Source organism: Artibeus jamaicensis, unplaced genomic scaffold (assembly GCF_021234435.1).
Source record: "Artibeus jamaicensis isolate MK-2021 breed Jamaican fruit bat unplaced genomic scaffold, CSHL_Jam_final contig_519, whole genome shotgun sequence".
NCBI lineage: Eukaryota > Metazoa > Chordata > Mammalia > Chiroptera > Phyllostomidae > Artibeus > Artibeus jamaicensis.
This window is the reverse complement of record NW_026521871.1, coordinates 33,196,143-33,223,299: the sequence shown is the minus strand read 5'-3', so window position 1 is coordinate 33,223,299 and position 27,157 is coordinate 33,196,143. Positions and strand designations below refer to the sequence as shown.

Genomic DNA, 27,157 nt, shown 5'->3' with positions numbered 1-27,157 from the left:
CACTGCAACTCTAATTTAGAATTATCTATATAACTAAATCTACACTAAATATACTCCACTTCTCTTGTCAATAATAAAAGATCTTAGCACAGTCCATCTCTTACTGCCACCGCTGAACTATATTCTACTATATGCTGCATATAATGTTTTTGCATTTAAAAAAATTAGTGATATTATGAAATAAACTGGATACTTAATAATTTCTAAGGGATTCATGAATGCAAAAATAGTTACTTCTTTCCCAACTTACCTATTTTAGAACCCCTGCCTTAAGGAACATTTTAAGTGAGTTAAACAAAATAGCTTGGCCAGTCAAGTTTTGTAGTATAGACTAAAAAAGGCACTGAATCATTACTGAAGGGGGAAATGATAGTAAAGGAGTATCGCAGTAGATTAAATGAATAAAAACATGTTTTGGTGTGAGCTGGAGGAGGGTCCTGAAGGTTAGTGTAAAGTGCGGATTCTGAGGCTGAAGTTCAGCAAACGAGGGCAGGGACACAGTGCACGAGGAACACAGCTTTCACAGCCGTGTCTCAGGTTGAAAGTGGGGGGGTGAGATGGATCAAAAATGAGATGATTAGCTAAATTCTTCATATAAAACATTTATTTTTTATTTTAGTATGCTTCTTTTCCTGTACAATAAGTTATGTCCTAATGAAAATTAAAGAGCAAGTTGCATTTGGAGGATCAGGTCATCGTAACTCATTGACATTAGGCCACATAACTGAATAATGTCTTCCTTCAGTGAAATACATCAAATGAGATCAACAATTATGACTCATAAACATGCCTCGCAGGCATAAAACAGCAGGGAATTAGCATGTGAGGCTGATAAATATGCATGTAAATAAGCTCCCAAAGGAATAACATGGGTTTGATTGATAGGTTTAGAATTGGAACATATGTAAACCCCTTTATTCTTCATTCTGGTGTAGCTAAGTAAAGATGCGTTTTACTTGTTAAAAAGTTTCAATAACTTTGTAAATCTTACTGCCACATCTGTGAGTATTTTTGTTTTGTTTTTGTTGTTGTCGTTGGGGTTTTTTGTTCGTCAGTTGTAAGATTAATTGAATTGTCTACAGGCTGGATGGCCCTCACATGCGATAAATGGAGAAATGTGTGGATGTGTCGCTATGCATCTGGGGCTAGATGTGGGGTAAGAATCTTGGGAAATCTCATCTTTTACATTGTAAAACAGTGCATGGTCACCGGACATTTCTTTAGGAAATAAAGTTGTGACACAGTTAACTTGGACTCAGTGAATATACTTCATCTTCACTTTCTGTGTTTAATTTCTGACAATGAAATTTCTATTTCTTCATTTCATACCACTGCTTTGATTGAAATGTATTTGTTATTTTTTTTAAATCTTCACGCAAGGATATGTTTAGTGGTTTTAGAGAGAGGAATGGCTGGTGGCAGAGAGAGAGACGTTGATGTGAGAAAAACGTCACTTGCCTTCCCTGCTCGCCCCTACTGGGGATTGAACCTGCACTATAGGTGTGTGCCCTGCCTGGGATCAAACCTGCAACCTTTTGGTGCATGGGACCATGCTCCAATCAACTGAGCCTCCTGGCCAGGGCAGAAATGTGTTTTTTTAATATATTTTTTAAAATTCCTGATAGATCTGCTGTTTTGGCCCTTTCAAGTCAGTTTTCATAAACTCTTGTGTAACTATTAGAGAACACATTCTCAAATACTGGTGTGTACTGGTGTGATATTGTGGGTCTCCAATTGTGTGCTGATGCCTCTCAGCCACTGGGTGACTTTGGGAATTCCTAATCCTGTCCTTAAGGCTCAAGTCAGTCCACGTAAATGGAAGAAGAAATGTGGCTTTTGGTTTCCTAGAGCAGAGTCCTAGGTATAATTGCTGTGGAGAGTTCAGAGATCTGCTAGCTAAGGGTATTATAGGATCAGTTAGTGCCCACATCTATAAGAAAAGAACTTCTCTCTCTCCTCTTGTAACAAAGTAGTGAATAAGAAGCAGCATTAGCTTAATACCATGAAAGAACCTATGGTTTCAAAGAAATCGGGTTTTTTGGTTTGGTGAGACAAGCTCAATTCTTTATAGCCTGTGCCCATCATTTTAAAGATCAGGATTGTTGATATGAATACTAGGCCTTCTGAGTTCCTGAGGTTCATGGGTTACAGCAGTGAACAAAACAAATATGCTTGCCCCCATGGAGCTTGCATTCTTCATTCATTCCCTCTTAACCTCTTCCCCCTCTCACCCTCCAAACATTTGGAAGCCCAGAGAGCGTGCGTGCGTGCGTGCATGCGTGCGTGCGTGTGTGTGTGTGTGTGTGTTGGTAGAGGGTTTGCCTTGTAACTGAGAAACTCCACTGGCATTTAGTAGGTAACTGTTAAAGGCTTTGCAGTGCACCAGACAGTTCCACATAGTGAAGAACTATCTTGCTCCAAAAAGACCATGGCTGTACTAATGAGAAACACTGCAGCAACAATACTAAGGACCAAAGCAGTGCAGACAAGCAAGAGAATAAATGCTGTGGAACATGAGAAGGCAGTTGTCTGAAAGAGTGAAGACTCTGTGGGTCCGTGAGGGCAACTAGGGGAGTTTCCTATCCTGAATGAGCTGGAAACTGGGCTGAGTTTCTGCTGTTTACTGTTGTGGGGAAGCACAGGTTTCCGGATAAACGTTGTGTTTGTGTCCGCACATTCAAGGAAAGGCAGAGCCCTGCAGGTGCTCCTAGGACCCTGTTAGCCTCAGTGCTTATATCAACTACAAAGTTACAGAATCAGTTTTTTTATCACAATGATCTGGTACTAGTTTAGAAACCATCTTCAGGGGTGCATATTTAAATACATGATTGACTAGGATAGGAATTCTGATCACTACAAATTAGTAGTTTTGTTTTTAAAGTTGCTAACTTATTTTTAAAGACTTCATAGCATGTATTCCTCTAATTTCCAAGATAATTCCCAGAAGTGAGTGTTGGCTATAATCACTTTTTCTGGGTTAGCTTAGGAGTAAAACAGTCTTATATACTAAAATGTCTGATCCCTTAGAACCAAAATTGTATAGAAAGGGGAGAAATTGTATTTCGAGACACTTTTAAAAAAAGAATTTTAAACAAGTAGCACGTCCCTTGTTTTGTGTGCTTCTGGATCCCAGCACCAGGGCACGTGGCACTAAGTGAAAGTCATGAAGGAATGAGACACACCAGAGACACAGCCTCAGGTCCCTGGCCAGGAGGAAAGGTTTAGCACCGTGGGTTACACAGTTCTCATCCTTTAATGAAAGCAAAAGCACCATTTCTAAGAAAGCATTTCTTGGTATTATCTGCAAAAGGAATTAATCAAATTGGTCTTATGTAATAACTCATTGATCTTAGGTAAAAGTTATTGATATATATTTTAATAAAATGCATAAATGTTAATAAAGTTTTGCTAATCAGCATTCATTTCACATCCATTTCAAATGTAATTGTTTTGTATCTGTATCCTGAACAATAGAGCAGAGTAAAAGGCCTACAGAGGGTTGGTAATGAAGCCTAGATCAAACCCGGACCTCGTAACTGCTCCCTCAGTGTAAGGAGGGAGGGAGCTGAGGATTGGCCAAGGGCGGCAGAAGCTGGGTTCTAACCGGGTGGTCAGCATCCAACTTGATAAAATCAGGAAGGCACTAAACAACTGGATGAAAGGTCAAACCCAGAGTAACAACAGTAAAACATACTTCTGTAGCAAAGCAAAGTATTTATTATGATCTAGTTAAAACTTAAAAACCCTAATGGTCTTTTAAAAAAACAAGAGTAGATATATGGCAATCAATTGTGTCATACTCATGATTAATACTTAATATGAATAAAATACTATGTCTTTTTTTAGTATTACTTTATTTTGGAAAATACAAAATATTTGTGGGGACCTTCAGAATTCACTTCCAAAAATCAGTCTTCCTCAGCTACTCTTTTCACTATAAACTTTAAAATTTTTGTTTGTAATAAAATTTCCAATTTTCATACTATTCAGTAACTCAAGTATTCCTGTTGAAGATTAGCTATTTTAGTCACTTTTGATGAAAATGCACAAAAAAACTAAAGACATAAGTCCTAAAAGAATGGTAAGAAAATGGCCTAAAGCTAATGAAACCTAAAACCCTTTATTTCTATAGGAATATCTCGGGTAGAGCTCTGGCAGGGTCCATAGAGAGACATAGAAGAGGAATCCTTAAAGGAGACGATGACTAGCCTATGTATTTGATCACTGTTTCCCCACCCCAATTGTACTGGGAGCCATTAACTACATGTCTAAAATTTCCACTATTTCCTGAAGTAAGGGGGGGAAGGAAGTAAGCAAATAAAGGAGAGAAATGGAAATGAGGCAACTTAAAAAAAAGTTTGCACATTTCTTTAGATGAGTTTCTTACACTTTGGCTGTCTCGCCTACTTAAAGAGGCAAGGTAGTTATCACTTTAAGAGCCTATTGTATGGGTATTCTTTATATATGATTTACTTAACTGTTTTCTTAACTAAACTATTTGTTTTTTGAAAGCAGAGGTCATGTGTTTCATTTCTAAATTCCCCTAGGCACATAGCAGGAGCTCAGTAACTTTTTACCAAGTGAATTTATTACTAAGATTTCTTAGCTAGCAAACATGCTTACAGCAAGTTCTTAGCATTTCATTGCGACATGAGAGTACTGACTGGTATTCTCAATGGGCCTTGTTCCTCTTTTGAAGTGGACTATAGGGATGCTCGCAGCAGAACCAAAATACCTTTCAAGAAGCAATCCTTGTGAGAAAGTACTGTGTTGATGCCACAGAGTTTTGTCTCACAAAACATGGCAGAGGTCTGCAAAATGTGAAGAGAACATGCAGTCAGTTCTCTATATCAACTGGGAGGCAACCCGGGGGTGTGCAACATCTGAGTTGAAGTACCAGCGCCTCCTAAGGGACTGATCAGAAGAAATTGGCTCAAAACATGTTCCTTCAGGTACCAACCTTGCTTAATTGACTTTGTTTGGCACTTACCGTGTATACACTAGGAAGTGACTGCCAAAAACAAAGATTTGAATTTGGGTATATTTGATATTGAGTTCTTCTTAGTCTGAATAGTTATACAGTAGGAGCCATTGCTTCTTGAAATATTTATCAGTTTATGATAATGTAACCATATGATATATTTGGAGGACAAGATATATATTCTTGTTTGCCGCAGCAGGAGGTTGGGTATCAGTTTATCCATGTTTATGAAGTGCATAAATTGAAAATAAGTGTGTGTCTGATTGAGGGGTGGAGAGTGGAGTGAGTCAGTTTCTTTTTCTGAGGGTATGATTTAAAAGGGAACAATCAAATTTTATTCCTCAGCTGGTTGCTCTCTGTCAGCTAGTAGGATGATTCCTTTTTCACTCGCCCCGCCCCCGACTACTCTGTGTTCGACAGTCCAGAAAGAATGTTCTGTTCTGTGTCTCTTGCAGCACCCTTACTTTCTGCGGGTCGGGTTTCTCATGGCCTTGCCTTGCTGATCTAGAAGACCAGGAGTGGACTTTTTTTTTTTTTTTGGTAAAGAGCCAGATAGTAAATATTTTAGGCACAGAAGGCATATAGTCTATAGTAACTACTGAACTCTGTCCTTATAACACAAAAACAGCCATAGAAAACATGGAAATGGATGGGTCTGGCTGTGTTCCAGTAAACATAATCTATGATAACTAAAATCTGAATTTCATTTAGTTTTGTTTGTCACAAAATATCTTCCTTTTGATTTTTAAAGAAATATTTTAAAATATGGAAGTCATTCTTAGCTCATAGACCATATAAAAAACTATCATTTTTTTACCCCTGATCTGGACTTTTAGGGGGAATCACAGTTTTGCTTTGCTTACTTGAAAATTTATTTTCTTCTCAATGTTATGATTTTTGATAACATCTATTGATACATTAAAGAAAACCAGTATATTTACCATGTAGCATAGGCTTTCTAAAGAAGGTAGTTGGCACTATGGAATAATGCCCTATCTGTTCCTTTTTATTAAGGGGGATTCATGGCTTGTTTGTTAGGTGCTGAGAGTACTAAAATGAATGAGAGTACCCCTGGCTTCAAGAAATGTATAATCTAGTGAGAAAAATAAAGATCTCATTTAAAATATACTTTTACATGGCTAGGTTCTTACTAGGAAGGCATGGGATGAATATTCAAAATACAGGGATTGCTGAAATAAAAAATGACAGAAAGTTATACGGCATGTTGAAAAGGTTTAAGGGGATTTAGGATTGAATGGAGCACAGAGTTCTTGTTGGTGATGGCTAAGAGGTAAAGGAGTAATGAGTGACACCGTGTAGAATGGAGTACAAAATACAGAGGTGAGTTAGGAGGCTAGATCATGAGTTAAGAGTCTATTTCAGTCGGTTATAAGGTCATAACTGACTGAAATAGGTGAGTTCTTTCTCTAGACTCATAGCGTGCAAATGACAACTAATATTAGAAATTTGGCCAAGATTGTTAAGATCTGGAAGATTTAAGTATCAATATGTGAATAATGAAGGAAGCCAAGGAAATGCATTTGCCACCATCCCCTTGTTTCCTGCTTATTAAGAAAGTGAAGAGCTATCTTCTTCAAGAGTGAATAAAATAGTCAAACTAAGACCAAAAGATTCAGAAGAATAAAATAATGGAGATTTGTTCTTAGGGGACCAAGTAAAAACATACTCATAGAAAAAAAATAAGTCTAGGGAAGGGAAGTGAATTTTATTAAAATATGCTTAGTATTTTCAATAAGCATAGATGTTCTTTTGAAACAAAGTATAAAATATGTTAAAAAGTTAAGAGGAAAATAAACCCAAGATATAGTAAAATATAAAGAAGGAGCTGGAAAAAATCGTAAGGAGTTAAAACATAATTGTTGAAATATCTGTTAGGAGCAGTGAAGGATAGAATCAATACTGCAGACATTTAATGCATAGATTGGACAAATTGAAAGGACTGTATAAAATGAGCTGATGCTTGTGGTGAGAACCAAAGTCTCTTCCAGAGCATGGAGATTCTGGAAGGGAGATTGAGGAAGACAGGAAACCACTTCACAAGGACCTTTGAATGGGAGTTAACACTTGAATTTGTAATCAGGTCAAACAAAACATACATACACACATGCACAGCACTGCAAGCCTTTATAAGCATGGTTATTTATGTGAAGATTATTCTGGTAGTTATTTTTAGAACTTTCAGGGAGAAAATGCTGAAAGCAGGAGAGGAAGCAGATGCAGAATCTTTTGCAAAGAGGCAGTTCATACGTCAGGTTATGAAGCCTGGGAAAGGAGTGTGGTGGCTTTGCTAGTGAAGCAGCTTCAAAGCATTGTGGGCAGTAAATCAGCACACCTCAGTAACTATCAGACAGAGGTGGAAGACGGGAAACTTCTCAATCTGGAATTTGAGAGAAGTTCACTGTAAATACATGAGAACATGTTAACAAAACCTGTTGGAAATTTAAGGAAGAGAGACATTCAACCAGATACTGTGTGTGCATGAGTGTGTGTGCATGAGTGTAAAGAGAGCACGAACATCTATCCCAACATAAAATGAAGTTAAATTGTGCTTGCATTATTGCTTTGGTATTAACATGCCTGAAAGTAATACATACCATAAACTACATATATTTCTAATTATACTGCCTTGTCCTATACTGTTCTTGCATCAGCCTACTGTGGAGTATTATTTTCTGTGCTTTATTTGCAAGTTAACATTTTAATAATTATCATAAATAGTTACCTGATTTGCATATTCTGGTTCATAATCCAACTGTTCTGTGGATCAACCACAGTTCTCTTAGTATTCATGCCAAGATTTGTATATTAGTCTGAATAATCTATCCTAGACTGCATTTATGTTTCCAGTTTTCTGAGCTTTTTATAACTTTAAGTATAGTGCTTTTTTAATCAAAAGATTGAATCATGCATGTGCCTGTATAATAATCTCTCTAACCCACTATTGTATATTGAAGCTAATATTTATTGTTGTATGATCACCAACATTTTTTGTATCTTTTAAAAAACTTTTGTAGCCCTTTGAATTTGATTCAAGTGGTATTTGAGCAATCCATCATCTTCCACCCTTTCAAAACATACATAAAAATGAACAATAGTGGGGTGTACATATGAAGAACTGAAACATTTGGAAAACATTACCTTTTGAAAGTCAAATTGTAAAAATTCTGTAAAACAGATAACATAGTAGAAATAGTCATAGTAGAAAGGAAAAATGACTGAGAGACATGGTCAAGAACTTAGATGTAATATAACATACCTAGAAAATAGTTTCATTAGTGAGAGGAGGGTTACCTGGGAATGGAAAGAGGTGAGTATTGGTAATAACCATTGGGGCATTAGCTGTGAAGGAGCATTTGTGTCAGAAAACCATAATATTCTCAGAACTGATCTCCAGAGGTGCGTGGAAGGATGAATTCATCAAGTTAGAAAAAATCGAAGCCTTTATAATGAGTCTTTTAACCCCCTTTTACTATGGCATTTTCCTTATTGATTTATGTTCTAAAATCTTGATTTTCCAGGTAGTTGTTCTTATATAGAGAGACTGCAGTGGTTAGATTCTCAGAACTATCTGATCCTCCTCACAGATTTTTTTATTCCACATATCACATAATACATTCATTAATTGGCATGTAGACTTTAAATGCTTATGTCAACTGAATTGGCTTAAAGTACCTGACTCTATTAAAATCTGCTGTACTGAAAAATTCAACATTTAAAATGTAGGAATGAGTACTCACCACTGGAGTACTAGAGGTACAGGTATGAAATAGACCACAACCTTTCAGATGTCCTATTTCATACCCGGACCTCTAGTTATTTCCATGAAAGCTATCTTCAACCCCATGTAATACATTCTCTTTGTATAACATAATTCAACCTATTCAGCTGGATTTTTAAAATCTTGTACTTGTCTGCTGTTTGCTATAAACTTACAGGTCGATAGGCAGGAAAAATCCTTTTGTTCTAAGACACAGTGCTTTTGATTCATCTATCTACTACCTTAGAGCAGTAACTCCTACTTATCACCCATGCCTTCACCTTGTCCTTAAACACACATAATAGTGTTATTGCTAAAGTGTGCTCTCAAGTATTATTTTCATAAGTTTGAACTATTTTCTAAATAAGCAATATTAGAGAGATAAGAGATAAAGTCCTTATCTAACTCATGTTTATATTCTCTACAGTGCCACTCAGAGTGTTTTAAATTGTTTGAATTAAACATTAATATTTATTTAAACCTGACTACAAATAAATATAGTCATGAAATATTTTCCCCTAAGTGTACTAAACCTTAAGGTTAGAAATTGGGTCATCTTATCTTGGTGGGTAGCTTGGTGTTACAGATATTAGTTAGCTGCTAGACTTTGGCAGAATGAATGCACTTTATTCTATAATTTAAGTAAAATATGTGGTTTAATACTAATCTAAAACAACTTTCAGTGGCTTCATAGATTTTAAAACAATAGCTGATCTTTAAGGCATTGCTAAAAATAATTATAAACCACCAATAAGTAAATATACTCCTACTACTTTTCACCATAAGAACATCCTATACAGAAGTGTGTGAGAAATAACTGATTGAAAGCATTTGCATTTGTTAAAAATTCTAGGAAATCTGTTAAAATATGAATAATAGTAGAATTATGGGTGGTTTAATATTTTCTCTCTTGTGCTAAACTGTATTTAAAGGTTTTCTACAGTAATCATGTATTAGTTTGGTAATTTTTATCAACTTGTATTAATTTTGCAATTTTGTTAATACTTTCCAGTCAGACCATTCATTTTTGTACCTTAAAAGCTATGGAAAGATTTATACAGAGAGATACTTATTACAGTGTTGTTTAGAACAACTAACTCTTTAAATATGGAAATACCCATTGATAGAAGAGTAGTTAAGTAAATTATAGAACATTTATTTATTCTTATATTATGCAGCCAGTTAAAATTTTGTTGCAAAACATTTTTAAAATACCATGGGAAAAGTGTTTACCTTATAATACATGAAAATACAAAAATGTCAAATTGTTTATGTGGTATGTGATTTTATTTTTATAGAAAAACAAAAGAAAAATATTTCCTCTTGTATTTAGATTATGGGTGGATTTTCCTTTCTCATTTCCTTTTCTTCTTTTTCAAAATCTTTCCTTTCTTATTGTTTGCTAGTTTTTGTCAAAACAGTTTTTCTCAAATGTACAAGTTTTAATGTATGTGTATTTCTTATACAATGGAAAAATAAAGTATATCCAGGACATGAAAGATAAGAAAATTATAGAGTGGGTCAAGTTAATTTCCACATTTTGTTATTTTTCATTTATGATCTTTAAATTTATTCTTTATGATGAAACTATATTTCAGTGAGAAATATACATACAACCAATGAGAAGATAATTAGATTGCATCAATGATCATAATTGTACCAATGATTTATATAATGTGATTTTGATGTATTTAAAAAGGTTTGAATTTGCAAATTTACTAGTTGTCTGTATTATCCTAAGGTTTTCTGTGGCTCTTTCATTTTATTTCTTTAATCTTCGTTTCCTCTTCCAGTAGGATAACTTATTTTGATCAATCTCCTAGTTCATTGACTTGTTTCTCTGTTACCTCAATGTGTTATTGAGCACTTCTAGTGAATTTTTAAAATTTCATGTACCATTATGTGAAAAAGCTTTACAGTTTTAAAAATTCACTGTGATTCTTGCCCTGGCCTGGTGACTCAGCTGGTTGGAGCATTGCCCTGTATACCAACAAGTTGGGAGTTTGATTCCTAGTCAGGGCACATACCTAGGTTACAGATTCAATCCCCAGTCAGGGCATGTATGGTAGGCAAGCAGTCAATGTTTCTCTCTCACATTGATGTTTCCCTCTATCTAAAATCAATAAACATACTTAAAAAGCATTTTTTAAACAAAAATCATTCAATTTTATTTTTTCAGTAATTTTTCTTATTCTGTCATTTTTCGTTCAAGTGTGTATACTGCTGCTTCATGGAGAAAAGTTATAGTGACTTCTTTAAATCTTTATTGATTCCAACACCTTGGACATCTCAGGGTTGGCTTCCGTTGATTGTATTGTACCTTGAGATTTCAGCCAGATTTTCCTAGTTCTTGCTATATCAAGTACTTTTGGATTATATCCTGAACATTTTCAGTGTTTTGTTTTGAAACTACAGATTCTGCTAAATCTAGAGAAATATTTTCTTTCCTGTTTCCTTTCCCTATTTTCTTTCTCCTCTTCCCCCTTTCCTTTCTCAGTCATCCCAATTAGGTTCAGACTATAAGATCAGTCTTGCCTTCTGTGGCTGGTGGTTTCAGCATCAGTTCAATTTTCAGTGTTCTTTTTATGCTTCTTCGAGTCTGTACCTTAGTGTGATCCTCAGGGTTTAGTCTGGTTGTATTTACACTTAGGTCAATTCTCAAAGCATTTGTTGTGCTTCTTTGGGTGTGTTTTGAGCATAGTACAGCTCAGGGTGAATCCAAGATTTGTGTGAGTTCACATACAGAATTAGAGAATCCCCTGTCCAGTGCTGACTTCTCCATGATACCCCCACACTCTCTGCCTTGTTCCCTCAGAGTCTGTCATGCTGTTGTATGGTTTCACATGAGTGGGGCCACTTTTGCAGCCAAATCATGAAAGAAAGAGAACAGAAAAAATAATGGGAATTTCTCACTCAGTGTTCACATATGAGGGCCCCTTTTCTGAGTTTTCTACCCAAAAAAACCAGCTTTATCCCTCAGGGTTTACATCCTCACTTACTGCTACCACCCACCTACTATTGCATTGTGGTTCCACAGTTAGGCCTGGACTTTTTGTGAGGTTGGAAGTGAAAAAAAGGAAAAGAAAAGAGAATTCTTTTCTTGGTCCCAGAAAGAAAGGATTGGAGTTTTTGTTCTCTTAGCCTGCTGTTTAGTTCTCAGTCAGCTTTCAGCCTGACCCAAGATCAAAGTTGGGAGATTAAGGAGGAAAAAAACCCAGAAAATTTTCCACCACATATCTTGTCCAATATACTTGCTAGTATTAACTTTTCAGAGCCCCCAAGAACTTACTTTTTGTATTTGGCCCAGAGTCTTTAGTCGTGATCAGTAGGAGAGAGAGGCTTCCAGAGGTGTTCCAGTTCTAGTTCCAGTTGATGGGACTAGTAGTCCTACTAGTAATCCATAATGCCCTATTATAGTGTTCGCATGTATGTGTGATTCACGATTTACATGTTATTCTTATTCTGAAGCCAAACTTGTGATCTGTGTAGGAAGCACTTTATAAAAATAAGTAAAATTACTAACAATGAAGTTAAGAAAGTTCTTTATTATGTATGGAAATAACATATCAGGAATACATTTATTACCTTTCTGCCATGAAAATAATTTCAGATTATTTGCAGTGATTTCACATTTCCAGTCTTGTTACACTATCTGAGAATTACGTACAGAGGTGTCAATGCCATGTCATCAGGCTCCTCAGTGATCCAGATCCTAACTGACCTCTTAGCTTTCATATCGCCCCCGTAATTTAATTAAAAATTCACATAGTACCTAGAATCATCTTTTCCAAACATGAAGTGGATAATCCCTTCCTCATTTTGAAACTGTATGACAGCTTCACATTGTACTTAGAAAATCTCCATTTCCCCTTAGAAAGCCCAAGTGTCTGCCCCACAATCCTCACTCATCTCCTTTATCCCACTCCCAGCCTTCTAGCCACCATGACCTTTCCCCCCCTAAGCCCAGCTTCTGCTGCAGGGCCTTTGCATATTGTATCTTTTGCCACAGATGTTTAAATGGCTAGTTTTTTTTCTAGTTACTAAAATCACAAATCAGATATTACTTCTCCCTGCAGGGAGCACCTGCCTTCAGTCACTGAATGTCATGTTATTCTTCTGGGGTTTGTTTGTTTTTTTTTTGCAGCTCTTATAATTATCTGAACTTATCTCTGTTAGGAATTTTTTTTCTTGTGTTTTCTTCCTCTGGCCACTCCGACCCCTGACTTCATTCTGTTTTGTTCATCATAGTACTTCTGGGTCCTAGAACAGTGCCTGGCTCATGGTAGACTCTCAATAAATAATGTAAACGGGCTGTAACAATGGTAAACTGTCTTACTTAAAGGGGTTTGGTAGTAGTATCATCAGCATAGCTATTCTGTTACCATATCTGGATGATGCTTTAACCAACTGAGCTATAACAAAAAATTCACAAAATAACACATTTTTATGGATCAATTAAAATTATTTTGAAATTTTTATTTGAAGAAAATGGTAAACATAAAAATTTTGATGTTGTATTTGAGGATTTTAGATTACCACATTTGATGTGATTATTTTAGTAAATTAATGATAAGACTAAAGATATGTTTGAGAATATTTATCCTTGGTTTTTCATCTGAGCTTTGGGGTTTTATCAGTAAAAAGCCTCTTATGCTTTTTTACATAGATTTTTTTTTGTTCTACTGTATTTATTTATTTTTTAAGTATATTCTATTGACCATGCTATTATAATTGTCTCATTTTTTCCTCACCTTTGTCCCACTCTGCCCTGCATCCCCCATCCTCCAGTATTCCCTCCCCACTTAGTTCATGTTCACAGGTCATACATATAAGTTCTTTGGCTTTTCCATTTCCTGTACTGTTCTTATCCTCCCCCTGTTTATTTTGTACCTACCAATTATGCTTCTTATTGTACCTTTTCCACCATTTTCCCTGCTCCCTGCTGATAACCCTCCATGGGATCTCCATTTCTGTTTCTGTTCTAATTGTTTACTTAGTTTTGTTTTTGTTTTTTAGGTTCAGTTGTTGATAATCGTGAGTTTGTTGTCATTTTACTGTTCATAGTGTTGCTTTCCTTGTTTTTCCAAGATAAGTCCTTTTAATATTTCATATAATAAGAGGTTGGTGATGATGAACTCCTTTAGCTTTACCTAATCTGGGAAGCACTTTATCTGCCCTTCCATTCTAAATGATAGCTTTACTGGATAGAATAATCTTAAATGTAGGTCCTTGCTATTCATCCCTTTGAATACTTCTTTCCAGCCCCTTCTTACCTATTAAGTTTCTTTCAAGAAATCACCTGATAATCTTATGGGAACTCTTTTGTAGGTAACTGTCTCCTTTTCTCTTGCTGCTTTTAAGATTCTCTCCTTATGTTTAATGTATCTTGGGTAATTTAATTATGATGTGTCTTGGTGTGTTTCTCCTTGGGTTCCACTTCTTTGGGACTCTCTGAGCTTCCTGGACTTGCACGTCTGTTTCCTTCACCAGATTGGGAAGTTCTTGTTCATTATGTTTTCAAATAAGTTTTCAATTTCTTGCTCTTCCTCTCCTCATCCTAACACCCCTATGATTTGGATGTTGGAACATTAAATGTTGTCCCAGAGGTTCCTAAACCTCTCCTCATTTTTTTCAAATTCATATTTCTTCTTTCTTTTCTGGTTGAATGTTTATTTCTTCCTTCTGTTCCAAATCTTTGATTTAAGTCCCGGTTTCCATACCTTCATCATTGATTCCTTGTATATTTTTTTCTTTACTTTACTTCTTCCTCTGTTTTGTGTCCATACTCAATCATTTTTGTGAGCACCCTGATTACCAGTGTTTTGAACTCTGCATCTGATAAGTTGGCTATCTCCTCATCACTTAGTTTTTTTTCTGGAGTTTTGATCCGTTCTTTATTTGGGCCATATCTCTTAACATTAACTATCTAATGTTAAGTACTTGGGGTCAATTGGTGTCTTTAATTTTATAAGGTCTTGTCCACTAGATGATAAACCAATGTCATAGAATCTCTCACTGACTGTAACTAATAGTGAAAATGGGAAGTGCCCAAAGGAGTCCATTTTGTAGAAAAAGGTATTTCTTTTTTATACACTGAAGTAAAAGAACAATTTACATAAATATTTTACAGTTACCATTTGAAAGATTTATGTAAATTAAAATAAGACTTTAATATCAGATATATTTTATTTAGCAAATATGTATATTACTTTTATTATGTCTATTTATTTAGGCCCTGAACAAATACTTTAACATCAGTGTTAGAATTCCCTAAGTGTCAGTTAGATTATCTTTGAAAAGCTATTATGTATGTGGTGATGGGTTAGGGAGGCAGGTATGAGGAAGGAGTTCATTAAAAACTTGTAAGACAAGTAGCAAAACTAATGTATAAAGGACACATGGACGAAACCAAAGGTGGATAGGAACAAGGGTAGGAAGTGGGGATGGCTGGGGTAGGGGGGAGAGGGAGGGGGAAAATGAAGACAACTGTACCTGGACAATAAAATGTGGGGGGAAAATGTCAGTGTTTACACCAAATGGTTGTTTGCATTTTTAGTAAGAAAAATATAGCAAAGAGTAAATTATATAATAATCATCTTTGGTCTTAATACCCTTTCTCCAAGTTTAAAGAAATATATTCTTTGTCAACACATTTATTTCTTAGAAAGCTCTTCTCAAAGTCTGTTTCATTGATTATCCGCTTGGTATAACTGTATTTTGGAATTGTTTAAATTACAGCATTGACATTATGTAACTTTAGAAAGGTGTTTTCTACAGCCAGGTGATCCATATAGTCCAACAGTCGTGTTCTGCTTGTGATCTCCAACTGCATCCTCCCCCGGTAATCAGCACATGCTACTGGTCGTGTTAGGGTAGTGTAGTGCCCTCCACTGCTCTTGATGGAAGAGGAGATCAAAGCTCGTGTCTCGTGATACTCCATAGTAAATGATGGCATATAAAATATCCAATAATTTCCTTATTTGGGACAGATAGTTTGCCTTCTATAAGAGAGTGTCTCTTTTACCATAGTAGAAGCTTATTATTTTGGACTGGGAAAGACTCATGTATTATCAGAATAATTGGGGAAAACTTTTAAATGTAGGGAATCCATACCCTGGCTGGTGTGGCTCAGTGGATTGAGTGCCAGTCTGTAAACCAAAGGGTTACTGGTTCGATTCCCTCTCAGGACACGTGCCAGGGTAATTGGCCAGGTTCCCTGGTAGGGGGCACATGAGAGGCAACCACACAGCGATGTTTCTCTCCCTCTCTTTCTCCCCTCTCTAAAAATAAATAAATAAATAATATATTTTTTTAAAGTAAGAAATTCAGAACCTCACCCATGATTATCTCATCTCAAGTGTCTGTCTCTCCCCCTTGGGTTTCCCTCTCTCTAAAAATAAATAGATAAATTATTTTAAGTAATCATGAATAAATACATTTATTTATTTATTCCCCTCTCTCTAAAAGTAAATAAATAAAATATTTTTTTAAAGTAGGAAACCCAGAACCTCACCCATGATTATCTCATCACAAGTGTCTGTCTCCCCCCCTTGGGTTTCCCCCACTCTCCCTCCCACTCTTCTCATCCCTCCTGCATTTGAACCTACGTGTGTGATTGTGCACATGCAGACACATACACAGACACACTCCACATACCTACTCTGAGGTGATTTGGATGATCACTGTGTTCAGGAGCATAATCTGATCTAGTCCTACCTTTCTTGTCATCAGTATGGGTGATAGGACCCAGAAAGATTAATTTTGCATTAAAATTTTGTTTTCTCAAATCATTCCCAGTCAACTTATTTTTTCCTGAGCACCTTTAAATCCAGTGGAATGCCTGGAGAAATGACAATATGCCCAGAAATGACATTCATAAGAAATAGAAATATTTGCATTATTACGTGTTAACTTCAGTTGGGTAGTTATGTAATACTTGTGACAACAGGCCTTGTTTCCATTCAGTTCCATAATAGTGAAATTTTTAAAGCTTGTTTTATTCTGATTCATGTGTAATATGTAGTATCCTGTATGTGATAGTTTTAGTTTTTTACTAGATTGACTATAGTTTTGGTTATTCATCTATCTACATTTTATCATTCCTAATAACACCTATATTAAGCTCATGCATTAAATGGCTTTATATTTCAGGGTTGTAATATTATTAAAATTTACAGTTTCTTCCGTCTCTTTTCATACATATATTTGATATTTACTATGACCACTGTCAACAGGATATTAAAAGGGTACCACAAATTTTGTATGCCATTCTTCTATAATTCATGAAGAATATTTCTTAATAATTAAAAATGTGTCAAAAATATTTTTAAATAACTAATAAAATAAAGTTGCAAGTTTCTATTATTTAAATTACCAATAAGCTCATTCTCTTTAAATAGAATTAATAGCCTCTTTCTTTCATTCTTTTACTGGTCCCAGTACTTTAAATACATTGATTAACATGTTCATGGAAATGATAGCTAGTGTTTACTGAGGACTTACATTGTGCTATCTTCTACACTAGACACTTTATTTGCACTTATTTAATTCTTATAACCACACGTTCTGGTAAAATGTATTATTTCTACTTTAAGATGAGGAAACTGAGATACTGAGCGATTAATAGCAGAGCACGCCTTTTTCTCTCTTCTACTTATCAGGCTCACATAATGCATACGTTGATGTGCTTGATGTTATCCCACAGGTCTCATAAGCTCTGTTTGCTTTTCTTCTTTTTTTTTTGCTCCTCAGGCTTGATAATTTTGATTGCCCAACCTTCAAGTTTGCTGTTTCTGTCTCCTGCCTGATCTCAGATATTGTTGAACTTCTCTGTTTAATTTTGATTTTAGTTATTGTATTTTTTAGCTCCAGAAGTTGTTTCCTTTTATTATTTCAGTCACTTTATTGATACTCTTATTTTATTCATTCTTTACTTACCTGATTTACTTTCCTTCTTTATGTATGTTTCCTTTTTGCTCTTTGACAATCATTAGGAAAGTTTTTTTAAAAAACCCTTGTTTAGTAAGTTTAACGTCTGGATTCTGTAGGGATAGTTCTGTTGATTCATTTTTGTTCATTTATGAGCAATGCTTTCTGTTCTTTGTATATTTTGTGATTTTTTTTTGTTGTTGACAGCTAGATATTTGAATATCATAGTTTGGTAACTCTGGTTACCAGATTTTCTCATTCCCTGGGGTTTGCTAGTTTTTATATTGTTAAAACTGCTTTAGTCCATGTGCCTAGTGACTTTCTCAAACTATTTTAGTAAATACTTAGACCTTGACATATGTAGTCATTGGATTTTTTATTTCATAGTTTGTGTTATGCTAGGGTTTTAACAGAGATTTCTTTGAATGTCAGGAGCCTAGTCGGGGGGAAGCAACAACAAACACAAGACAAAAAAATAAATAGTTATTTGAGTTTGCAGTTTGGCTCTGTGCTACAGACAGTCTTTTTGTCTGGTAGCCAGCACTCATCCTAGTGATCAGCTGAAATTGGAAGCTTGGGGTCTTCTGTTTCTCTCTGATTATGCAGCTTGTCCTGGGCATGTGCGTGGCCTTCTACTTTCCCCTGTATACCTGGGAGCTTTTGACTGTCGTAAGTTTTCAAAGACATTCTCACCAGCTTTTGCTCCCAGGCCTTAGGTGGTCTATTTTATGTTTTAGTTATAATCTTTGCCCCAGTCTTAAGCATCTGCTGGTTTTCAGTTTGTTTGGCTTATATTATAGCATATTGAAAAGCTGTGCCCACCACTGGTTTTGGGGTTGTTTGGTTTTTTTGAGTTAGATAGAAAAGAGGTGGACATTATGCATTAGTCCTTCCAGTTGGAACAGATTTGCAATTATTTGCACAGGTAATCTGTTCTGCTGCCTCTGCAGCCTCACCATACTAGATTCTCAAACTGGGAACTGGTTTTCCTTTTCAACCTGCTACTGTGCCTGGGAGGGGATTGGCAAGAGCTAGTAAAAATGCCGCAGAGCTTTCCAGATGCCTTTCTTGAAATCTTTGTAAATCTTTGACTGTTTTCCAGTGTTGTGCCTAAATTGTTTTCAGTGCTTGCTTTCAGTGTTTCAGAGGGACAATACTTTGGAGTTGTATATTCTACCACTTTGTTGATATAACTGCTTTCTTTTAAAAAATTGTATTAATGATTTAAGGAATACCAAAATTTCGTCTTCTTAAATTAAAATTGTCCACTTAGATTTATTTATTTAAAGTAGTTCATGTGTATTTCTGTTTTACATCTGAATTTTTATTACCAAAAAACAATTTCAAAATATTTATAGAGAACTAAATAAGACCGACCATTAAATCATTAGAATGTAGATAAATTGACAATAATAGAGACATGAAAAATTCCTAAATACATGCATTTTCTGTATTTACTTGAGTGCTGATTCTTAGCCGTAAATAGTGGTCCTGGATTGTAGCACAAATAGTTAGCCTACTTGTTTACCTGACTGTTTACCTGATTCCTGATACCAGGTCATATCCTTAGTGTGGCTACGTAGATAATGCCAAGTCTTATGCTCTGTCTTCACCATGTTTCAACATATAAGTAGAGTTTTTTAAAAAATCATCACTTAAAATGGAATTTTAAATGTAACTGACACCTTTCAGTAGCAGTGCTAATTCATTTAACAGACATAAAAGGTTTTATAGGTCTTTACACAAACATTTATGTCATCTTAACCTATGACAACTAACAGGTGGTTACCCATGGCTTTATGGTTAGGAAGTTTAAACTAGGTCCTTTTCCCCTTCCTGTTAAGTATTCATCACATATACTTGGTGACATTTATCTTATAATTCAGAGATAAACCCTTTTTAAAATTATGTCATAGTTATCAGAATTCATAGCTAGTGTGATATGATATTCTAAACTTGATGTTTTTTGATATACACTGAAGACACAATTGAGAGCATGTGTTCATTTATTAGCATTATTCTGGTTCTTTTTAACCTAACCTATCTTAAAAAAACTCTGCTTCTCCCTTCATAAAATGGTATTTGTGCATAAAAAGTACTATAGAATCTCTTGTAAACCTTTGTTTAGTATGATCTCAACAGTGCACAGATAATTACTATAAATGCCCTTCGCTAAACATGACTTCAGTGAAAGCTAAAAAGGAGTCTGGAACTCAATTTTCATGTTTTCAAATTTAAGTCACCATTATACATAGTATTGGCTTAATAAGTTAGATACATGTATATTAGAAATTATTAGTGGAAAATACTATGCCTTTTGTATCCTCGTATGAAACAATATAACTACAAGCATTTTTTCAAATCAGCCATTTATATTAATTGTGAATATTATGAACTCATTTTACAAACTTACCAGCTAAAGAGAAATATATGTATTATATAAATTTCAAATTGTAGTGGTCACAAGTAATTGATCAACTATATAAAAATAAATGTTGACAATGTTATATAACATATAGTAACAATTACATATGTTATATAGTGTATGCAATTTATGTAATATTTAAATTTTACTCATTTAATTAATCTAGATTATTTTATTGATTAGTTTATGTTAAATATTGAAATACTTTTGAAATCACAATTCTTTAAAAAAATGTTAGTCTTGTTAAATTACCTTTTGGCAAGTGAAAGGAAGTCTGTTATCTTAAGTTTCAGTATTTGTGGTGGTTGATCATCTAAATGTCTTTGTATAAGCTTACTTTAATAATGTATTTATGTATGTGTGTCTGTGTGAGAAAGAGAGAGGGAGTGTTCTGAAAACAGCCTATGCATCCTGGTCACAGTCAAGGCTACCTGGTAACTTAGTTCATGAATCAAGAACAACTTAAAACATTATATTAAACTCTCTTGCACCCTCTGTTGTTATTTTTAGGAAACACTACATGTACGTTCCTGTGATTATTGGTGTTAGGTTTATTATAATCACTGCTAAAATTAATACTTAGTATTTTATACTTACCTAAAAATTATGTTGATAGTAAAGTAATATTTGTTTTTAATTCTTACTCATTTTTCCTGTGTTACAGATATGTTTTTATTGTAAAGTAGGTTAAAAATGAAATATGAATCTCTGTTTGCCTTCGATTTTTTTCCTACTTATCAGTTTTTACCCCCTCCAAACGTTCCAAACAAATGAAAGTCTCTACAGTATGTAGCACACTCTATACACAAATTTCCAGAATTACAAATTCTGTCTGTCTTTTTATAAACCTTTCAATTGTCAGACATTTCCTTCCAAAATAACAGCCTGGAATTGTCTATACTAAAATTAAGGATTTATAACTGTAAGGAACAGATGTTTTCATAAACATTTGCTATAATTAATTTCAACTAGAGGATTGAAGGAACAAAGCGGTTTTCCCGCTTCAGACTCTATTGCCTTTTCCTCTTACAGCAAACTCTGAAATCTTTTCTCTAATACTGTTTAGAGAAACACTTGTGCTCCTTATTTGGTGTGTTTTTGTGAGAGAAAAACTGCTTTCCCCTCTTATTACCATGTTTGCAGGTTACATTTAATATATATTCATTTCAACTCAGGTATAAAATAAAGAACACTTTTGTAATGTATAATGATGACAAAACCCAGTAGTTTAAGAAAACCCTAAAGCCTTAATTATTTGAAGGATTTTATATTTGATCTGATAAATATCAGCAGAAGGCAAAAAAATGTTCTGTTGGTGAGATTTTACGTATTTAAGTAATCATAATCTCTAGTTTTAAAGAGAAAGAAGGCTCATATTTTCAATACATGATATAGTTACTTATTCTATGCTGATTATGGAGTGTTTCACAGGAAATGTCTGCAAGCTGTTAAATAACATGTGTTGTAGGAAATTTTCATTTAGCAAGACAGAGACTAATTTTCCTTAAATTTTTTAATTTACTGTTATACCATTAATTTTTTAAAGGAAGTGAAGTATGTTGAGTGAGTAATTTTATGGTCCCAATGTCTTCAAAGAATTAACAGCGTATAACCAGTTAGATTGATATTAAACATTTAGCTGGTTTTTGGATTATTTTCTGCTATGATAATTCTCAACATTTTCAAGTTCTGTACACCATTTTAGGATTTTTGTTTAATTAAAAAAAACTGGAAGTGCATTTTGAAAAATAATAGAGCTAAAAGTTCAGTAAGTGGGCTCAGTTCAGTTCTCATCCTCCGAAAACTTGGGTGCAGCTGTGAAGATTCTGAAGAGAACCAACATTCTTAACTAATCTGTCAACTGTAAAATGTGCGAAGAAAAATAGGTAGCTGTCATTAAAATTACATTTCAGCTTTCAATAACCATTTAATGAGTAGCGTAATTATATAAGTATGGTACCTTAAGTACTATACTCAATAATTAAAAATAATCTCATCTTTAAAGTGAAAGCTCTGTAATTACTATTTGACTTAACCAGGACCACTGTGATGATCTCCACTGGCACCTAAGGTTGTTCACAGTAGATTAAAAGTATAAATTAAAGTTGGATATATCATTAAATTATTAAGCTTTAAATATCATAAAAATGAATATAACCTGATGTTTGAAAGTTACATTACAGAAATTAGGAGTATAAAATATAATCAGATTCTAGTCATTTAATGTGTTTCTTAAAAAGATGGTATGTTTTATAGTAATAGTTCATAAAGTCTTCATAAAGACTATACTTTGCAGTATATATTTTAAATTTTAAACTATTAAATTTCTGTCAATAAGAATATGGATTTTATATCTTGGCATTGTTAAGCAGTTTTTAACTCCTTTAGCAAATTTATTTTTATCTACAATTTTAAACTGATAGGTATGAATTTGTTCTAAATCTGATTTTATGAATGTGCCTGTTGCTTGGGTGAAATTTTTTCCCCTGAATGTTTGATGTTATCACGTAAAGCAGAAATACTTTTGATGTTGCTATTTTTTTTTATTTCTTAAACTGCTGAGCTTTTGCCAACGGGTAAAACCTGAAATTTTGGGAAGAATGTTAAGGTGTATTTGGAGCTCACTGAAATGCGTAATTGTTTACCACCTCCCAAGTCTGCTTTCTTCTTTACTTCTGTGCTTAACAAATTTTCAGATAAGCTAAACTAGGGGCTGGAAAACATTCCAGGTCTGCTCTGTGCCTACTACTGTCTTGTGACTTTAGATGTCTTGTGACTTATGACAGTGTCATGGTAGGTGACTTGGTCACTGACAAAAAGTTGTCCTTTGTTTATAAACATTAGTGAATGATTTAAATGCTTTATAAATTTTGGCTTGTCTGTGATTCATAAGAGAAAAATCTCTACCATTCTTTATTTGTTCCTGTTAGCAGTGACTGTGGTAGTATTTCTATCCAAGTTAGAAGCAGTGGTTTTGGTTTATATTTTAGCATCAAAATAAGTTTTCAGCCAAATGGGCTCTGATTATAAAAGACATTTGGGAGAGGGATAAGCAGATGCATGTTTTTTTGACCCAATATACTGCATAAAGCTATCACATAGTAGCTTTTCAACTGAAATGTTCAGTTTTATAATCTACATTATTTTAATGTTTACATTTTTTCCAGGAGACTCAAATAAAAATGGAAGAAGACCAAGTTCTACATTAGATTCTGATGGGACTTTTAACTCTTATAGGTAGGTGATGAATACGTAGATACATAATATTACAAGATAATGTACAAACTATCCAATCTTACAGGACTCTAACCTTATAGTAATAAGAAACTGCTGCCTGTACTTTAAAAATATGACAAATGTAAAAATATGATAAGCAATTGTTCTGCACATTTATTGAGTAATAGAAAATGCAACATTCTAAATTCTTGAATAAACGGGCCTATTATAGATATCTCTTGTTAACCTGTGTTAGGATAATTGGAATGAATACACATGTAGTACTAAGCTTCATTAGAATCCATTTTTATTTTTGCTTTTTCAGCGTATCTGTGACAGTGTGTATCTGTGACAGTGTGAAAGGCTTCCTTTTCTTTAAGTTTTCTGTGAAACAGAGAGTACTGTTGATGAGTAACTAAGGGGATAAAAGGTAACCCGGGGTTCATCAGGTGCTGTTTGTTAATGTCCCGTCTGGCTCTTCAGCAGCGCACAGGGCAGTTATGATCTCACTTAGTGATTTTAAAAAAGGATACATTAGTTAAGAAAATGTGTATTGTAGCTAGTCTTTGGCCAATATTCTCCTTTTAACTTGAATTTACTTGTGCATTTATGGAATTTGTACCTGCATAACAGAGAAACCTAGAATGAAGAAAGAGTAAAGTGTTTCCAGTAATATTCAAAAATTTGTATACTGAAGCAAAATCATGGAAAAACTAGGTTTACTTTTAGGAGAAAATGTACACATTCAGTAACAGTACATCTTGGCGTTGCAGATAGCAAAGCAGATAGCTGAAGAAATACTTTAACTGGAGCACACCGTCCTCAGGGCTGCCTAGTTCTGGTCCTGGGCAGGAGGAGCATAAAGCACATGCAAGAGCCGTTGTGCACTTGGAAACTCATGCAACTACCGAGCTGTCACTCCTTCTTTCATATAATAAATATGGATTTAACACTTAGAATTTTTATATTTATTTGAAATCATGCTCTATGCCCCTAATTGGAACTGCGTTGTTTGTTTTCTCAGATCCCAGGCAAGCTTTTAACGTCTAGAGTAGGGCCTTGTGCACAGGACGCACTTAGTAGGAATATAGTCAGTGTGAAAGATTTTACAATTTGTTTATCAATTCCAGAAATGAGATGGTAATTGAAACACTTGACATCTTTATTTTATACCAGTTGGGGTCTGTATAAATAATCAGTCGTTCAAGTGTCATGGATACTACAACAGGCTTGTGTTCCCATGTGATAATACTGGAAGGTATTATCACAGCAGTAAAGATCATATGTTGTCATTATATTTCCACTGATCCTGTTCTACCTTATAAACGTTGGAATTCTCCAGATCGCTCATTTTAGTGCTGAGTTGTGATATAAACTTGAAATTTGACATATTAAATAGTAGGTAGCATCCTTTATCCAAACATATTGTAGCTGATCACTCAAAAAACAAAAGGTGAATATAAAAGATAGTTAAATAAATATTCATGATTTGGCAAGTAACTGAGGAATGTTAATATGATAATTTGTATGAAATCTATGGTGGTAATATTATTAGATATAAATACAATAAAAGCAGACAAAAGGAAAATAAAGACATATTTCAAAGGAAGGAAAATCTGTGTGCATATAAATTCAGTTGGTGAATTATATTTTACAATTACATTTATAATATAGCTAATTATAGTAAGTAATGGACATAATATAAAGTTAAGAGAAATGTGTTAATGTGAATGCGCAGTATTATCTCGTAGTTTATTTTCTTGAATAGTTTGAAGATAAAGGATCTTCTATTGAATGATAATTGTATTTTGAAAATGAACTCCTAATGCAACTTTGCACAATAAATACTAATGTTGTTAACTAATATATTTTTAATCAATGCCTGTCAGTGTTGTAATGTTAGGATATTAATTTATTGTTGTAATTAAAAAGGCAAGATAAAAAGCTCACGTAGTACAGTCTATAAAAACAAGCTTTTAATAGTTGGCAGGCCAGTGCTGTTATTAAATAGTATTATAGTATTTAAGGTGTGAAATGAATATTTTCCTACTCAGTAGGCAATAGCTCTTACAATATAATGAGCTTACTTGTGAATTTGACACTTGGGTTAAATGCAGAATTTATAGAAGCACAGCTCTGGGGTATATTTTCATATTAAGGCTAACTGATAAAACCTAGGAATTGTTGCAGAATCACACTAAAATGGCAACAGAATTGTCAGTAAAATTCACTTTTGAAAATGAAAATTATTTTCCCCGCCATCATAGCTCTTTTAAACTAACTAGAAATAGGTCATTGGAAAAATGTGAATATTCCAAACCCTCCAACATCCTAACAGTTCTACCTTTGAATTGTTTAAACTGCCTCAGAAATCCCGACCACCCTTCCCAGCTAGACAGTTCTGGCAGTCAGCCGAGTATGAACACACTCAAGCTCTGTCTACTTGTGTCCAGGATAATGATCAGCCTTAGTTTGTCATCTATTAAAGTGGATGCTTCCTTCTCACAACTGTTTTAAAGACTGAGATAAAATGCATGGGATAAAGCCTTTTGAAAACCTAAATGCAGAGCCATAGCGTTGTTATTATTATTCCTTTGTGCCTGCCTCAAAAATTGTCAACTTTGTAGCCTTACTCCTCATTTAACCCCCATCAAGTACACCCCGTCAGAGCATATGCTGAGGTTTTATTAACTTTCGATTTTGTCACCTAAATCCGTATTTTCCATTGTTTGTTTCTGTTATTGTGGTCTATAGCTTTTCCATTTTGGGAGGGCATAGTCTCTTTCTTTCACTGTTTTGTTCATTAGAAATACCCAAACATAGCAAGTTGGTTAAAATCCTGACTCCAAACACTTTGGAGACTTTGATCAAGTTTTAGCCTCACTTTTCCTCATCTTTAAAGTGGCTGTAATGAAACACACTTCAGAAATGTTAATGGGATCATGTCACTAATGTCACGTGGCAAATGCTGAATACATGTGACATCTTCTGGTCGATGTGCGGTCATTGTCATCATTGTTATTTTCTTGGTAATGTAAAAATTTTACTGTAGCACTCTAGGGACACCAAAAAGAAGATTTCTGAAAATGTGTCTTACAGGAAAATGACTTTGGTCTGTTAGTGGAAAGAGGGCTAAGAACAAGCCTAACCTGAGGCTTGAGACTCTCAATCTCTGGTATAGCATTATAAATCGCCTTTATATAACAAAATTGTATACATAGTAAAGATAAAAAGAAGATGTTTTATTATCAGCATAAGTTCAGAGATGGATTCTGACCCAAAATTGTGAAATTTAAAATTGATGCACCCTAACTATAGCTTTGTGTGCCCACCATTCATAGATTTGGTTTTCATAGGCTGGGAGGTTTTACTTTGGATGTGTCTTTTGTGATTTTTGCTTCATTGATTGAAAATAGAGTACAGCTGCATTTAACTCATAGGGTACCAGAATGGTTGTTGCATGATGCCTGGGTAATAGACTAGGTCTTGTTTTGGAAGTTTTGAGTAGAATTTCATTGTATAACTCCTGACTAATTTGCAGATGACTTATTGAAATGGGAAATGAATAAGAATTGAGATTGATGGTTTACACGTTATATCTTGTCATATTTTTAGAGACTAATTTTAATGTTTTTGTCAGATGACATGAGCTTTTTCTGTTTCTTATATAACCATTAATACTGAGAGACCCCTTGCTGGGTATGAAAGAAAAGTAGTTTGCCAGTTAGCAGTTTGCAATATATGTTTGGCTAAGTGACTGTAGCACAGGGTCACGTGGTAGAAGGAATATTCCCTCACTGCCACCCCAACCCCTCTTCCCAAAGGCAGC

At 34.6% G+C, this 27,157-nt stretch overlaps 1 protein-coding gene across 7 annotated transcripts in view; it reads left to right on the top strand.

The window, feature by feature from the left end:
• Positions 1-27,157, top strand: part of TBC1D5 (TBC1 domain family member 5) — a 485,401-nt gene that overhangs the window by 215,503 nt on the left and 242,741 nt on the right. For all 7 annotated transcript variants that reach the window (XM_053668964.1, XM_053668967.1, XM_053668963.1 and 4 more), the window contains one exon: positions 23,280-23,349. In XM_053668964.1, coding sequence (XP_053524939.1) covers positions 23,280-23,349 — 70 coding nt within the window. The remainder of the gene's footprint in view (positions 1-23,279; positions 23,350-27,157) is intronic.